The 17,336-nt window shown below is 45.7% G+C and overlaps 1 protein-coding gene across 1 annotated transcript; it reads right to left on the bottom strand.

Moving 5' to 3' along the window:
* Positions 1-4,768: 4,768 nt before the first annotated feature.
* On the bottom strand, positions 4,769-15,235 carry LOC123191659 (DNA (cytosine-5)-methyltransferase 1B). The gene is made up of 15 exons (XM_044604317.1): positions 15,186-15,235; positions 14,697-14,789; positions 13,780-13,899; positions 12,773-12,819; positions 9,193-10,651; positions 7,552-9,034; positions 7,234-7,398; positions 6,960-7,155; positions 6,762-6,873; positions 6,531-6,678; positions 6,241-6,438; positions 5,874-6,152; positions 5,632-5,793; positions 5,315-5,533; positions 4,769-5,198 (listed from the first exon to the last, which is right to left on the bottom strand). Exons 1-15 carry the CDS (start codon positions 15,233-15,235, stop codon positions 5,058-5,060), a joined length of 4,872 nt encoding a protein of 1,623 aa, XP_044460252.1. The 3' UTR covers positions 4,769-5,057.
* Between the last annotated feature and the right edge of the window lie 2,101 nt (positions 15,236-17,336).

Raw genomic sequence — 17,336 nt, 5'->3', positions numbered from 1 at the left:
TTAAAAGGGAGAAGCTTACCTGGGCTCCTCCCTGTGTAGCCCAGCCAGCTGGCCGGCCCAGCCAGCAGGCGGCCCAGCCCACCACTGCAGCCCTCCGTCGTCTTCCTCCCCTCGCCCCGAAGCTGCTGCGTGCTCGCACGCGCACGGCCGCGCAGCCACCTCCTGCTTGCCGACGAGCTCCTGGCCGCGTGGACGACTCCCGCAGGCCGTCCCGATCCCCCCTGCTCTCTCTCACTCTCCCCCGGCTCTTCCCTCCTCTCCCTCGCTCTCTCTCTCACACGGCCGAACACCACCGTCGCCGCCGTTCGCCAAAGCAGCCGTCTCCGGCCACCCCTCGCTCCCCCGACTAGCTCAGGAGCTCCGCCTCGACCCCCTCTTCCTCCCCACCGCTCCACGGGTCCCCGGAAGCCCTGCATCGCCGCCACGTCGCCGTTCCCCTCTTCGGGCTCCGACCATTGTCGCCGTCGAATTCGTCGTCTCCAGCGCGTCCCCGAGCCCGCTAACCATCCCTGCAGCTCCGCGGTGAGCCCCCGGATCGTTTCCCCCTTCTTCCCTGGTCTCTTCCGACCTCTAGGCCCTAGCCCCACCTTGGCCGAGAGCTCCACGCCGCCGGCGATGTCGCCGTCGTGGCCACGGTCACCGTAGCACCCAACCGAGCACACTATCGTGCTCCACACCTCACTAGGATCACGCAGCACGCACTAACGCCTCCCCAAACCCCCTGCAACACCGATCCCGACCGCACCCGAACTCCGGCGGCCGCAGCCGAGCTCGCCGCCGTCGACTCCGGCCACCCCAGGCCCAGCCACGGCCACCGTTCGACGCGCGGGAGCAAGAGCTTTCCAACGAACCCAAGCACGGCCTTGCCCGTGCCCTGTAGCGCGATCCCGCGTCGCGCCGCCGTCTCGGGCCTCGCCGGCGTCACGTCGCCGGTGGGTTTGACCCACTTTGACCACGGCAGGACACCCCCTGAGTCCCTGACAGGTGGGCCCAGCCCTGTAGCTAATTAGGATTAGTGCTAACCACTAATGGTTAACCCCTGACACTGACAGTGGGCCCCCAGCGCCACTAACCCCTAATTAGGATTAAACTAACCCTGTTTAACCCCCTGTCACTGACGTGTGGACCCCACACGTCAGGTTTGACTCCAGCCAGCCGCAGTTGACCACTGACGTCATGCTGACGTCATGCTGGCGCAGTAATTATAATTTCTGGATTTAAATTTAATCAGGAAATTCCAGAATATTATTTAAACTTCAAAAATTCATAACTTTTATTCTGTAACTCCAAATTAGACAAATTATATATGAAAAATGATCAGAAAAATTCAATCTATCCATCTGTACTATTTTCATGCATGATCAAACAAGTTAAATTGATGTTTTAAGCAGAACAAGGAAAAGCACTTTAAAAGGCCATGTTTGAGTTTGAAATTTGAATCTTTGATTCAAATTTGTTCAAACCCTTCTGGTTTAGTTGCATTAGCCCAACACACTCATATTGCCATGTTTCATGCATGCATCATATTGTCGCATATTGTTTGGTGATGTTTGTGCATCGCTGTCCTTTACGACAGGTTCTGCCCCCGAGGAGTACCGTGATTACCCTAACGAAGAACCGTATCAGTGCATCGAACCATCAGGCAAGCAACCAACCATTTGATCATATCGATACAATCCCATGTTCTCGCTCCTGCTCTCTTTTACTGCATTAAGACAACGCGTTTCAAACTGCTGTGTGCTACCGTAGTTGAACCCATTTCCTCTGCATGACCTGTCATTGCCACAGTAACTAGATGAAACCCACTAGCATGTGTAGGAGTTGATTGAGCCATGTGTATGTGTTGTTCCTACCTTGCTATGCCTGCTATGCTTAGAGTCGTGTCAGGTCTGGTTCATCTGGGTGATGGGCTAGAGTGAAATGTTTATGTCGGTAATGAGAGTGGTGTGGTGAACACGATTTGGTAAAGGTATCGATGAGAGGCCATGTAGGAGTACATGGTGGGTTGTTTCATTGAAGCCGACCTTAAGCACTGAGATCTGTATATGTGATTTAAGATACAGCTACTACCATGCATTGGGCCCTGAAATATAACCCCGCTCGACTTCTTATTCACCCTAGCTCTCTGTCCAGGAGTTGCAAGTAGTTTCTGGTGTTTGTAGCCTACTGGAGGCCGTGGACAGCGCTGACCGTAGGGGTGGGCTGTGATGCGGTAGGTACGTGGCCGGGTGTACCGAATACCCGTTAGGTATCTCGGGAACCTTGTTCACATCGTTCGGGGCCGTATGGGAAACCTCGGCCGGACTCCCTACGGATGGAACCTGAATAGGCGATAAACCTGGACTAGAGGCTTAAGTGTTTAGGTAGGTCGTGGTCTACACCCACGTCGGCTTTCGCTTGAAGTCTGCCGAGCACATGTCGTGTGCAGACGCTAAGTGGTGGAAACATGTATGAAGAAGTACACCCCTGCAGGGTTATCATGATCTATTCGAATAGCCGCGTCCGCGGTAAAGGACTACTTGGTTGCCTATACAGTTCATAGACAAGTAAATGGATACTATTAAAAGCCTCAAGATAAGTGTGAGTGCCGAGGATGGCTCTTCCGTAGGAAGACGGAGGTGGATCCTCGGTAGTGTATTGAAGTGGTGAGTAGTGGACTCGTGTGCGCAAAACTATTTCAAGTTGGAGTATCGTAGGATAGTCTAGCCAAGAGTCAAAGCTGGCTTGCTGCAATAACTCCACCGACCCTTCTTGATACTATGCATGTATGTAGGATCTGATGTAAGTCTTGCTGAGTACCTTTGTACTCATGTTGCTATAATCTACATTTTTACAGAAGACGCTGCAACCCCTTCTGATGGGTTCTATGTAGACGTTGACATCAACGAGTAGGCTAAAGACCCAGGTGGTGACCCTGAGCTTGTGATGGACCACGTAGTATAGTTAGGCTTTCAAGCCTCTTTTATTTTACTAGTTGTCTGTACCCAGACAAAGTACTTCCGCTGTTGGCTTGTATGACTGTATGACTTGTATGTTGGGTCATGAGACCCGTACCTGTGTGTATGATATGTATGGCTCCCTGAGCCTTAAATAAAGTACTTGTGTCATAGAGTCATGTTGTGATGCTTCGTTGTATTTGCACATATCGAGCATATTGTGTGTATGATTGAAATGCTTGGTATGTGTGGGATCTGACTATCTAGTTGTTTATCTTTAGTAGCCTCTCTTACCGGGAAATGTCTCCTAGTGTTACCGCTGAGCCATGGTAGCTTGCTACTGCTCTGGAACACTTAGGCTGGCCGGCATGTGTCCTTCTTCGTTCCTGTGTCTGTCCCTTCGGGGAAATGTCACGCTTTGAGTACCGGAGTCCTGTTAGCCCGCTACAGCCCGGTTTACCGGAGTCCTGCTAGCCCAGTGCTACAGCCCGGACCCATTTGCTGATGACCGACACGTTCGGAGCTGGGTCATGGATGCCTGTCCCTGTAAGTCTGTGCCACTTTGGGTTTACGACTAGTCATGTCAGCCCGGGCTCTTTATCATATGGATGCTAGCGACACTATCATATACGTGAGCCAAAAGGCGCAAACGGTCCCGGGCAAAGGTAAGGCGACACCCATGGGAATACCGTGCGTGAGGCCGCAAAGTGATATGAGGTGTTACCGGCTAGATCGATGTGACATCGAGTCGGGGTCCTGACAGTGCTACTCGAGCACCCGGCCTAGAGCTCCGGGGTGAAAGCCTAGGTTCGACCGGAGTTGGTTATACCTGGCAATGGCGATGTTTTCTACGTTGTTACCTTGTTAAAAGCATTGCTCGGACATGCTTCAGACCGATTCTTCAGGGTGAAACCCCAGATTGTGGCCTTAGTGGCTGCATCCGGCAACGGCAATGCTTGAGCGTTGTTCCCTTCCTGAAGGCGTTGATGTTGAAGACCTCATCATCAATGTGGTATCATGATATGGTCGGTGCAGATATGGTCATTGTTATAGTTTTGACGATCATGGGTCTGGTTGCTTTGGGACTTTTTCTTTTTTTCTTCGTCTATGCATAGCTCTGGTCTTATGACTTTGGTAGCCGCCGGCGTGTTTGTGTGTGTTCATGTTGGCTGTGTGCATTTTAGCTATGCAGAGGCCGGGTTCAAGCTCATCGTGTTTTGTATCTTCTTGATGCTTTATTTTGAGTCAATAAAATCCATCCTTTGTCGAAAAATAGCATCTCCTAGAAAGACATGATGATCCTGAAGAGATGTGCCGGTTCCAAGCAGGCGGGAGAGAGGCGACGTTGCGGGAGCAACCGTACGGCTGTTCAGACAACGGGAGATTTCCTCCCTACTTACATAATTAGTTTTAACATCGACCATGGCACACAATGGCCGATGGGCAGGCAGAGGCGCTGCATTCTAGTCACGCGCGGGAGCTAAATGACTACGGTTGGCGACAACCATGTCCAAGTGTTGTATATTTACAGCACTTACACTTCATTTTAGGGCGCACAAAAGAAGTTTTGAAAAAAAAAAGTCGGATTGGGTTTTTGCCCAAGCGCCCTAAAATAGGGCCTATTGGAGATGCTCTAACGATTAGGTTTCAAAATCAACGCCACTGAACTGACTTAACAAGTCATCCAACCCATCAACGAACCCACCAACGAAGAATTTAACAAAGGTGTGCCAAAGAATTGAATCTTTGAAACCAAACTAAATAGCTCCTTGGGAGGAAGATTTCAAAGCCTTCACTCGGAAGAATTAGGTTGGCTTGTACACACAAAAGACTTCAATCCCCAAACATCGAGTATGAGGAAACGTTGTTATATCTTAGCTCCAGAACATGTGACGTGCAATGTTTGGATACAATCACAAATCTGAATTTGGGCGCCAATCAACAATAATCTAAGAATATACAAGGAGACCAATAAAATCACAAGTTCATGCATGATAGTTCACATCGTGACATCAGTATGTGGCTTGAATGCTGGCTCGAGACAGTTCATACCAGTCACGCACAATAGAGGAGAAACTTGAATGCTGGTGATTCTGTCCCTTGGGAGTTCTACGGACGGTGTCAGGCCTGCTGGTGCTTCCCATCAACGGCTTCCTTCAGCTTCCTCCCAAGCGCAAAGGCAAGAGGGGGTGGCACAGCATTGCCAATCTGCCTGTGCTTGCTCTGAATGGTGCCCGAAAACTGGTAGCTGTCAGGAAAGCCCTGCAGACGTTGATAGGTTCAAATCAGATTATTTACCATGCCTTACAACAATCTTTAACACATTCGAGATTATTTGTAATCAGATGGGGATGGATGCAGAGCAGCTTTAAGCTTACCTGAGATCGCGCACATTCGCGGACTGTGATAATCCTATCCTGGTCAGGGTGGAAGCACATGCCAACCTTGCCCATCGGCTGAGGATCAGTCACAGACGTGGGGAAATTGCCCTCCCAATCTAACCTCCCATACAGACCCTTCCACTGATTGTGCCTTTTAGCGGTGTTAGGCAAGCACCAAGGTATCAGGTCCACCATTTGCCCAGAAGATAGCTTCACCTGCACATGTATGTTCGGGGAATTAACATATCACAAACACCAAAAAGGGATCAACAGAAACAGTGAATGCAGCTACAGAGTAGGACAGTCTCATTTACCTTCTCATCTGGCAGGTCATGCCAGTCACAACCAGGTCGTTTGGGAATATGTTTGCATCTTATGAGATTTAATTCATTCATCTCCTTAGATATGTGATCGTTCAATGCAATAGTGCTACCTCTGATCTTCTTCTGAAACCAAGAGGTAGGCTCACCTCCATACTGCATTAAGAGAGGAAATCACTAAATATGGGAATCCAGAGCAGAAACAAAAGAAAAACTGAATGGCCTTGGAATATTACTTCAAGTACGAGTTTACTTGCACCATTTTCCACTTTCGGCAAATCCCCAATTGTATCTCTAACAGTTATTGCACGGAAAGGTGCCCCACCAGCAGTGCTTTTGGCAGCTGCATAGTATTTGCCATCAGGCAGTGTTATTTTCAGTTCAGGGCTAGCAAACACGTGCATCGGTTCTGGCCAATCAGGAAGAATCTCTCCAGGAGCAGCAGCCCAAATGAATGCCCTTTTCCTGGACTGAGCAACACCAAAAGTACCTGCTTCTAAGATTCCAAAACGAACCTAAACAACAGGTATACAACTTCTCAGTATATAGATTCAAAGAAGTGCTAACTAGGTAGTTTAAGTAGACAATGGCAAGAATTAGCACCTGGTATCCCATTTCCAAAAGAGATGCAACCGCCAGTCGGAAGGTCTGCCCTTTGTTGAACGAAACAAAATTCCTGACATTTTCTAAAAGAAAGAATCTGGGACGAAAATACTCCGCAAAAGAGAGGAATGCTAAAATCATCTCACACTGAACTTTACTCCATGGGCTTTGGTTGAATCTGTTCATGCCAGAAAAGCCCTGGTAACAGAAAAAGGGTATACATAGGTAAATAATGGGTTAACATTTTGAACAACAAACTGCTTACCAGTGCTTATAGCAATATAATGTACCTGACAGGGAGGACCGCCATTTATGAATTCTACTTCACCAGGGACAGGAAGGTTTTTAATATTCTCTTCAGCAAGTTTAGCTGCTTGTTCAGCAGCTTCAGAAGTTGAGACACAGTCATCAGAATCCCCACACTTGTCCATGATTGCCCTGCATCGTCACAAAGCAATCTTGATTGAGCTACACAAATAAATAAATGCAACACAGCACATAAATTAAACAATTTCACCTACTTTAAAATCACATTGCAGTTATCCACAAACACAGCAGCTTCCGGATGATTTTGCCTAAATGCTTCACCAGCTGGTTCCTCATATTCAATTGCCCATTTTGTAAATGACACACCTGCAGAGTTTAACAATGATAATAAAAAAATCAGTCAGAAGACCAACATTTTCATGCTAAACCATACCACTGAAGGAAGTGCATACCAGCTTGCTGCAACCCTTCGGATAAACCTCCACAGCCAGCAAAAATGTCGAGAGTTGCAATACGGCTCTCTTTGGGCACCTCCATCCATTTGCCTGAATCAACTTCATTATTTTCACAGATCTGCTTTCCCTTGTTCTTTTTCAAAGCACCAGTTGCCTTGCGAGCCACAGACATGAGCTTTACATTTGAAGGCAACTGTGAAGGCAGAACATACATTCAGTTAAATACCAAAACTAGCAGTTCTAAATCAAAATGTTATATTAGCCAACTAACCTGCTTGAGAGCCCCAGTGGCACAATCATAGAAATGCTCACAGAAGAATACATGTTCAATCATTACTGGAAGGTCTGAATTTGAGATATCTATCTTCTTTCGGACCTCACATTTTCCCTCTACCATATCCACCGGCACATTAATTATATCTTCACTATAGTATACCTGAATCAAGCAAAAAAAGGTTAACAATATGTATTGAAGACTATTTAAGGAGAATGATCACAAAACTTTGGCATGTTATGAAGCATGGAACTAATGATGGTATTACAGATATCAGACATAAAACAAATATATACAGAGGAAGAAGAGTATAACCTCTCTGATATCAGATGTATAAGCTTTAGCAGTTGAAATGTCATCTGGTCTATAAAATCTTCGAACACTGACTTTTGTTGATGCAGGGTCAACTTTTTTAGAACCAGCAGGTCCACAGACATCCAAAAGATGGCAAACTGCATAGGGCTTCAGGCCAATGTTTCTTCCTGCCTTGTAGGTGCCACGATCCTCCTCTTGGGAGAAAAACTCAGGCCTAATGTATAAGAAGTCATGGACACTATAGGTTACCTTTCTGTAAATGAAGCTGGTCTTGGTAAGTATTCTTAATTCATCAGAGTCCGGCTCTCTGTGCTCACAAGAGCCACAGACACCATTACCAAGACCCAGTTTATCACGAGGTAGAGAGAAGAAGGCACCCTTCTCAGGCCAGTACAGGCTTCTACATAAATATTCCATGGGCAGACCCTTCTTTTTCCTCTCTTCCACTTTGGCCCACTCAATCTTCTCAGCTTCAGAATTCTCTTTTCTATACTTGTGACCCCAAGGCATTGATTGGAGATTGACAGAGACCAATTCTTTGATGTCCTTTAGTTCAAACTCCAAACAGTCATTAGTTAAGAAAATGTCCCTTTCATTTGCAGCATTGCCAAGAACAGTTTCTGAGCCTTTTTGCAGAATCCTTCCATGAACCATTTTTGCACCATCAGATTTCTGAAACATGTACTCAACAAAGCATATGACTATTTCTCCGGAATCATCTTCCAGTGTGACTGCCCCTCCGACATCTATTCTGAGTTCCCGTGCATACGCACATTTGTATAAAGCTTCTCCAGAAGTTGTTTTCCCAGCTGGCTCACCCTTCCATCTCATTTCTTTGCTAGTTTGTGATACCAATTTTCGAGACCGTGTTGATGGTGGAGTCTTTGCAACCTTGTCTTCTTCAATCTGTACCTCTTCCTCAGCATCCTCATCTTCATTTTCTTCTTGTTCATCATCAACTTCTTTTGCTTCGTTTCCATCTCCCTCCTTCAAATCTTCAGGGAAATGGTGTGCATAGTAATCACTCCATATTCTGTTGATCAATCTTGTTGTGGTTGCACGCATTGCTTTTCTTTTTGATGATGTTCCCATTGTTGCAATTGGATTCAGATTCTCTCCTCTTGTTACTTGAGCCTTTTTCTTCATGAACAACTTTGTATGCCTTCTCTGCTCCATCTTCATCAACAGGCCAGTAGCAAAAGCACTACGTCGAATTGTCTCATCAGGGAAATCTGCAAACTGCTGAAGTATGATCTGTCCATGTACCACAATGTACCTCTCAACCAGTACAATATTGGACGATATAAAGGCAGGATTCTCTTTGTCAAACTCTGCCACTTTCTTGATGACATCAGCAAAAGAAAGCTTTGAAGCACGGCTTTGCTCTTTTAGCAGGGTGATGATGCTGACAGCAAGCCTTGCTGTTTTCAGTACAGGTTCACACCAAGGAGCATATTGCTTTATTGGCTGCCGTAGCTTGTACCTGAAAATACATGCAATGTAAGTTCTAATGGAGTGCCGACAGAAACAAATAAAGACTGGGGTAAAGGAATGAGAGGATTCAGTGAAAAGAATACTGAACAGGCAGTGGCATGAAGATTACACAATAAAATAGCAGTAAAAACTGACTGGGGTACTCACCAAGCAACATCAGTTCGAATGGTTATGCAAACCATCGAGCCACCAAATTCTATAACCCATTCCTTGATTGGGCTCAAATATATTGGAACTCCTACATCCTGGTTATCAGCTTTACTTGATGAAGAAGACAACTTTGCAGACTCAGCTGTGGAACAGCAACTGCCATCATCCTCTCTCATAAAACCAGATCCAAAGACAACTATATCATTTTCTGCGCCTGACTTCATAGGGATTAATTCCAGAGAAATAAGCCTAGAATCTGCATTGTATAGAGCCCAGTTATTGAGGATTCTTACTGGCACATCACCAGAGAACATGCCATCCTCACTATCAAATATGTATTCATCCATTTCCTGGCTAGATGGTTTATAGTATGCAGGCAGAGGGTAGTCATTTGCAATCTCAGCTTCACTAATTTTGATGTAGACATTTTTCTGGGAAGGGACTCCACGGTTACCCCTCTGTTTCTTCATCATCTTCCATTCTTCTTCTTCATGCAATAATCTTGCTAATTTCTCATCATCATCCTCAGCTACCTCTTTACACTCAATATCCTTGATCTTCAGGCTCCCATTTGAAATGCTAAGTGGCATCTTGGTAAATTCTGCTCGAGATTTGCACTCATCTCTTAGAGCAAGAAGAACTGGCAACGTAACAAGCTTCTCATCATCATTGCCTGCCGTCTGATCCAAACCAATGAGCTGGTTGTATACAAACTCACCAGTGGCAATCATGAATTCTTTGCTCATTGTTCCAGTGTAACCTTGGATAGCATTAACAGAGCGAACAACACTAGCAAGCAATTCTTCCAGACTCATGTTAGGATTCCCACCTACTGATCTCATGAGCTTCCTGTAGACTTCAACACATACCTGTGCCTTCTCATAGAAGTGGTTGTAGTAAGACTTGTAGTTGCTTGCTGGTTTCACACATTCATAATCAGCAAGTTCTGTCGAGAGCCAGACCACTGCAGTACCTTCATCATAACCAGATATTGCCCAGTCCTCAATACGCCCAAATCCTTCACAGCGTACACCTCTTTCACGCTCTTTTTCTAGATCATCATCCATAGGCATGATGAGAGCTGTTATGAAAAAATCATCTATTTCAGACATTTCAAATGGCTGCAGATTCCCATCTGCATCATGCAAGATGAAATCAATCAACTTCCGGCAAGGCGGCGAATCTTCTGGCCCTAATTTTGTCAGGTTGATTGCATCTATTTCTTCCTCTTCCATCCGATTTTTCTTGATCTTGACAACAGAAGTTTTTTCTGATAAACGTACAGATTTCTCCTTAAAATCAGAACAGGCTGCTGCCCTCCTTGGCCTCTTGTGAGTAGCAGAACCAGCACCCTTTTCAACACCATTTGTTGCATCCTGAGGCCCATCCACCAATTTTCCTTGTGCGGTGAATTCTTCACCCTTCTTTTGTGGCTTTGCTCTGCACCTTTTTGTTCCTGAAAGGCCATCATTCAGATAAAATAACTAAATCAGGAACAAAAGAAAGAAACTAAATGCTGAACAGTGAAAAGGCATCAATAATACAATGACACAGCACTCAGGTGTTACAGCAATGGGATTGGGTCCATAACTGGTAGGCATGAGAGCTGGCCAGCCTAGACTTGGCTGCCTTCCACAAGCTTGACTGGCAACGATGCCAGCACTCAGCAGACACAAGACAGGTGTTAAGAGATGATTGCTTAGCCTCAATGAGGCATGCAGAAACCTCTTTGATATTCTTTTTCATGAAATGGCATTCAAGCCTTTTGTGTATTTCTTGGAAACTAATATTATATAGATGGATCTCCTTCCTAACAAAAAGGAAAGTGCTAGGGGTGCCAACTGCCAATTGGTATGAAGAAACAGAACAGATGTTCACTGTATAAGTTACAGGCAGTTGCTGCCAGCTATCATTAACTTGAAAATCAAGTCACAGACAAAGCTCCAACAAGATCTATGGCGAGACACACACACAAGCAAAATTGTAGATATCGCCCAGACACCAAGATCAGATGGCACAAAAAAAGCCTCATTTATATCTATATTTATATTATATGGTTAATTTTGTGTTTTCCTGGTGTAACCCCTGCAGTGAAAATTGAAGTTGCAACTTGTAGCTCTTTTATCTGATAAAAATACACAAGTCACTAGGTGATATCAGAGGCTCATCTTGAAAACAAAGACCATGACTAACCTTTTCAGGGAACTTAAATAGCCACAAGACCCATTCTTGATGAAACTTCAGAATTAGATCATTAAATTGATTAATAAAAACCAATCAAACACCATGAAGCATAAGCCATATGCATATAGGCAATTAACAAGAAGGGGAATTAGAAATATGCTGATGATCTATAGCATTAAAAGCAGTCTTGAATCCAGTAACGTATATAAAAAGTGCACAGAAGTGGATCTTCATGCATGATGGCTTGTTGAGGTTACATGGATCTTCATACACAGGATTTAAGTGTGCACCTACATACATACATTGATCACCTGACCCTGTTATTCATGTACTTGGGGGTTCAAATTAAGTTCGTCTAAAAATAAGTTCTCATTAGAAGGGCAACTGTACAGAACCAGGCATTACTTTCACAACTGTTTCTCTCTTCCAAGGAACACTAGCATGGACACAAGATAAGTGACCTCATTTATATCTTGAATTTAGTTTCACAGTCAAGGCACTAGGTTGATAAAAGTAAAAGCACATTCAACAGACTACGACTGGATATACGAGTCAAACAAAATCATATTTTCTTGCAGAAAAACACAATCAGTTTTTTGTAGTACTGTGATATGAGTCAAACCAATCCATGCTCCAAGTGTTCATACCACTCCAAGTAAAGCATAAGTATAAAGGATTTTATGCTGCAAACAGTATGTGTGTGCCATTAAAATATTGATGATTTATACAAAATGTTGCATGTACCACAATGTCTGTCTTCATTTTAGTGATAACATAGGAAGTGGGGTCAGCAATGGAGAGCAGTGATAGCAATGGGTACATGGTTTACGATCTCCCTCTTGATGTCTATCCAGTTTGAGTCAAAGCTCCATATAAGACACATTAGACAAACTAGAAGACTGCCCAGACACTCAATAAGGATACAGATTAATATTTATACAAATCTAATACAAAAGTCAATACTGGTTAATTCATGGCAAGAAACCAACTTTGCTTATGCCATGTCTAGCTAGTGAGCATCGCAGAAACATTAGCACGTATGACATGTCTATGTCAGCATATAATTTGCTCCTTTGCACTGTTATATATGAACGCAAAGCAGAATACTTGTTTTAAAAGGGTAAAGCATTAGTTTTTTCTAAAGAAATGTCATAACTTTCTTTGCAGTGCCTAGTAGAATATACCAACATGTAACACATTAAACATAAAACAAGAGTCAGACAACATTTGAAATTCACATTCTCAAAGCAGATGCACATGGAAAATACCCTGATAGCATTGAGTATATCATATTACACATTCATGGAAACAGATATAACCATGCTATAGATTGGAAAGGTGACTACTGTAGTCATGCAAAACAAGTAACAATAGAAGTAATTAAGAACAATACCTGTGGTAACTGGAGAACGTGGACTTTTCACCATATTTGATATATCCCTGTAAAATTCAGAATTAGTCAGCCTCATCAACAATTAGCAAGAAAATACAGTACTTACTTCCAATCCAAACTTAATTACATGAAAAGATTAACAGAGCAACACACTTCATCAAAATCACTAGACATGTTCTAGAGCCAACCCCGCAACATGTAGAAGATCAATTCCAAATTGGAAGCAGAAGCAAAAGGTAATGAATAAGAAACATACACATCAACAATCTGTTGAACCTGTATCCAATTCCTTAACTGATTTAGACAACTTGATTTTGCCTTTGGGAATGATAATCTATGAGTAGACCTCAACCTCTAGCAACAATAGGGGGTAGGAAACAACATAGCCATCATTAAACCCATGTCTTCCAAATCAAAAGTAAACAATCATGGCACTAACATCTCATTATTACATCACACTATAATTGGTTCACAAACATGAAAACATTGGCAAATGCTAAAACTAGCATGAAACCAGTGTAACCGTGAGTAAGCAACTGGGGAAGTAGCACTCAGCATGGCAATTCTCAAAAGATCCCCAAGTAATAAGCTAAGAATAGGCAAATGAAGAAAGGTGCACCAAAACTATCAGCACAGGTGGTTGCACCAAGCCACCAAATAAAGCAAAAGCAAGGCTAGCAGCACCAGGTGCCCCTTGAAAACTGTGTGCTAATCCATGTAGATATATAGCTCCTCTACACAAAGATAGCAAGAAACTTCAGAAGACATGCTAAAAGCAAGTCAATATTCCATTACAAGACCTTATTAACAACTACAAGTAAGCAAATTAACTAATTCAACAGTAAGGTAATGAACTGTTCCTAAAATTGCATCACCGGCCATAGGACATATCAAAGCTTGACTAACAGCTGTTTGTCACAGGAGTGGAGCCATAAACAAAATGAACAGAGCTGAAGCCTTCTAGTTAATTCATTCATTCAAATAGGCATGGAATTAGTGACACATACCTAGGATACTCAAGAACAAAAATCACCAGCTGCAGGCAGTCAAGGCAAATTAAGGCTACAGAAGATTTGCGGTGAATCTCAATGCCACCAAGCAGGGATCCACTAAGTATGCAAGTACTCCTGCAATGCAGCACGATCAAAAAAAAAACATCAGAAACTTCAACACCGGTGGGGGGATATCTACTTAAACAGAAGTTTAACCAATTTGGGGGAGGCGCAGAACTATTGAAGAAAACGGTGGGTTTTTTTGGTAGGAACTGCAATAATCAAGTCATGAACCACCACTGCTCAAGCAGACCAACGGATTTCTGAAAATAGTCTCCTAACCCCCTACACAGAACACATCAAACAAACTAACTATATGGATAGGCAGACGCACAGGGCTCCCCGGAGCTAAGCACAGCGAACAATCACAGATGGAGCTACTTCCGCACCACAGACCAGCAAGCTAAGCCCCCACGACGCACATCCGAAGAGATGAGTATGATACACGGGAGGAAATACGGCGGAAATGGCCCAAATAGGGGCAGGCGCGGTTACAGAGGGAACGGTCGCCATTCCGTTAACTCTGCTCTGCGTTGCGGCAACACACCGACAATCTTTCCGGAATCACCTCCAGTAGATGGTACAGAAATCAAAGAAATCCGCAGCGGAATACAGAACTAGAACAGCAGGCAAGGCAAAAATGTTTCCACTAGAAAACCGTCACTGATAAATCCACAACGAACCGAAGGAATCCATCAATCCCGCCTGGATGCGGAGCCAGAGCAGCAGCGCAAACGAATCGTCGGTCAAACAGCACGGAGCCCAGGGACTATCGGAGCACGCGCGCCCCTAAACACCACCCCGAACTAATCAATCCGCAGGCACGGTAAAAACAGGACCGAGAAGAAGAAAAAACGAAGCCCCAGGGTTACCTATTCGGCCTCCTCGCCGGCGGCGGCGGAGGCGACGGGGGAACGAGGCCGAAGGAGCGGATCCGAGAGGCGGCGCGGGCGGGCGGGCGGGCGGGCGGAAAGGGGGGAGGGGGGTTTCGGTCGCGGGGTGGCGGGATTTATAGCGGAGGGGTGACGAACGCGAGCGAGAGAATTGCGACGCGGCGTGCATGAGGCGGGGCAAAGGGTGGGAAGGGTTTTTTGAGGTTTTGGCCGCGCGGCGCACGCGGGACTGGGCGCGTTTGCTTGGCGGGAGGGGCAGCGAAAACCCAAATTTTCCCGTTTCCCCCGCCCTTGCGCTTTGCCGGATCCCAAGCAATTAAACCATGTTTTTGTCAGGGCTCTCCCCTAGCCCATATAAGCTTGCCTCTGGACATCACATGGGCCTGGCCCGGCTGGGAGTCCTCTGGCAGCTGCAGCCACAAGTATGTGGGCAAAAGCAACACACAACTTATCCAGTGGATCACGGACGGCTTGGCGGCGGCTACCTTCCTTTCTTCCCCTACCTCCAGTTCTTCCATGTTCTCCCCCAATTCGCTTGTAACTTCTGGTTGTAATTGCTACTCTGTATCAAACCTTCCTGAGAGAGAGAGAGATTACTAGCAAGACTACAGCTAGTCCCTAACATCTGGTATTCAGAACCAGGCCACCATCCTTCCACCATCTAATTTTTCTCATTTTTTCTTCCACGCCAATTCATCTGTTCCACCGACGATGACGCCATGCCTGCCGACTTACCACTGAAGTGGGATAACATGTCTGCCAATGAGCAGTTGTTGTGGTATCTAAAGAGATTATGTGCTAAGGCGGAGGAGATGAGCGCACTATTGGGTGTTGCAAGCGCTGGTGACCCTCGTGTGGTTACCCTGCTTATCGATCCGGCGGCCTCAACCACGACGCACGCCGCATCGGCGCCCGTCCCCGACGTCTCCGGCTCCACCACCAAGGCCCAGGAAGTGCTTGAGCTCATCCAAGACGCGCCCCCTGCCTGTGTCACGAGGGCACATGTTACCTGTTTGACGGAATGCTCGCGCCGAGATGCCATTGTTGCCATCTTCCCCGAGCTTGCAGTCGACCTCACCATCGACACCACGGTCACCCCGGCCACTACCAACGTCTCCTCCTCCACCACCAAGTCCATAGAGGTCCTCGAGGTCATTTGTGATGTCTCCACTAACTGCATTGCCAGGGCGCCCATCACCTGTTCGACGGATTGCTCGACTCAAGTCTCCATCGTCGTCAAACTCAAGGAGAACCAGGGCACCACCACCACCGTCCACCCCGAGTTCATGGTCGATCTCATCCACCAGGAGGTCGCTGTCGAGATCGTCACCCTGGTGGCAAGCATCATCGATGTTGACCCCAAGACCAGCGTGCAGGAGTTGGACGGCTCGCCACTGCTCTCCATCAACACCTCCACCCAAGTAGCGAGCGAGGCGGACCGCATTGTCGTCCTCATCGTCCCCAGCAGCTTGCCTGCACCAGAGCCAACTAGGTGCTCGGCAGAGTGCCCCGCCCATGTCGAACAACAATCATGGCCACCACCCGCACAAATGAAGACCAGGCAAATGGGTCACCCCTTAAGGCCTGGTCCATGGCCGTCATTCAAGCCTCTTTCTGATACAAACTATCTGAAGGAGCCATGTTCAGATGTGGCCTCTCCTCAAGATTGCTGTTATGAGATGTTTCCCTGGAAGGAGCCTTTCAGTTGTTTCTCAGGTGCACGATGGCAGCCTGGGCGTCCACCAGATCAGGCACCGTCTGATATTAAAGGATTTACTGAATTAGAATTTTTCTATGACATACCTTGCCTCGAATCCTTCAGTACACATCACCAACCAAGTGTGAAGAGTGAATTGCAACTGCAAAGGGTAAATGGACAAGGATCTCTCATTTGGCAAGGCAATTGCAGCAAGGTCGAGTTGTGTCCAATGTCGTGGCCATCATTTCGGGCAGCTCTTATTGCAGAGGGAATGGAGGCTCGACCGGTTATGTGGCCGTCGTTTGCAATCAGTGTGCCATCAGAGGTCTGTTGTTCTAGTGTTGCCCAATGGAACCTCCCGATCACTACTTCTGTTCATGACCTTCATACATGGACGTTCAGGGCGCATTCGTTTATGTCTGTCCAAGTGCGAGGCATTGGCTTGACGAGTAGTTCTAATCCGAAGAAACTATTTCACATTGGAGATTTTGTGCGCAATACATGGCGATGGTGGTACAATTTCAGTGGATACTTCATAGAGATAATCACTGGTCAGCTCTTGTGCTCATGGTCTTCGCAATAGAACAATGTTGGTCCATGTCTCAGTAAGGAGCCCAAGCTATTTCCTTACAATAAACAGTTCCCTTCAGAACTCTGTACATGTAGTATTATTCCTGCTCTTGAAATACATCATTCTGGTCTTGCTCCTACTGTTGTACATCAATTTCGGAGTGTGAAGAAACATAGTGCTTGGAACACGACGAGCAGTTTGGGTTTTCAGTTCATTCACCGTGAGCCAGTACTCTCTTCCGGTCTGGCTAATATCACTGAACAAGGGTAGCTCACTTTCTTGGTTTTCACTGACCTAAACGATTGTGTTAGTGAGATGATTTGTGCTTATGCACATCCTAAAACAAATA

Source organism: Triticum aestivum, chromosome 2A, assembly GCF_018294505.1.
Source record: "Triticum aestivum cultivar Chinese Spring chromosome 2A, IWGSC CS RefSeq v2.1, whole genome shotgun sequence".
In the NCBI taxonomy this organism is placed as follows: domain Eukaryota; kingdom Viridiplantae; phylum Streptophyta; class Magnoliopsida; order Poales; family Poaceae; genus Triticum; species Triticum aestivum.
This window is presented reverse-complemented; position numbering and strand designations above follow the sequence as displayed.

Coding starts and splice junctions, on each gene's coding strand:
- LOC123191659 (XM_044604317.1), bottom strand. CDS start 15,235: ATGGAAGAACTGGAGGTAGGGGAAGAAAGGAAGGTAGCCGCCGCCAAG. Junction 7,399..7,551: donor ATACATCTGATATCAGAGAG/GTTATACTCTTC, acceptor TGCTTGATTCAG/GTATACTATAGTGAAGATAT. Junction 5,534..5,631: donor ATGACCTGCCAGATGAGAAG/GTAAATGAGACT, acceptor ATACATGTGCAG/GTGAAGCTATCTTCTGGGCA.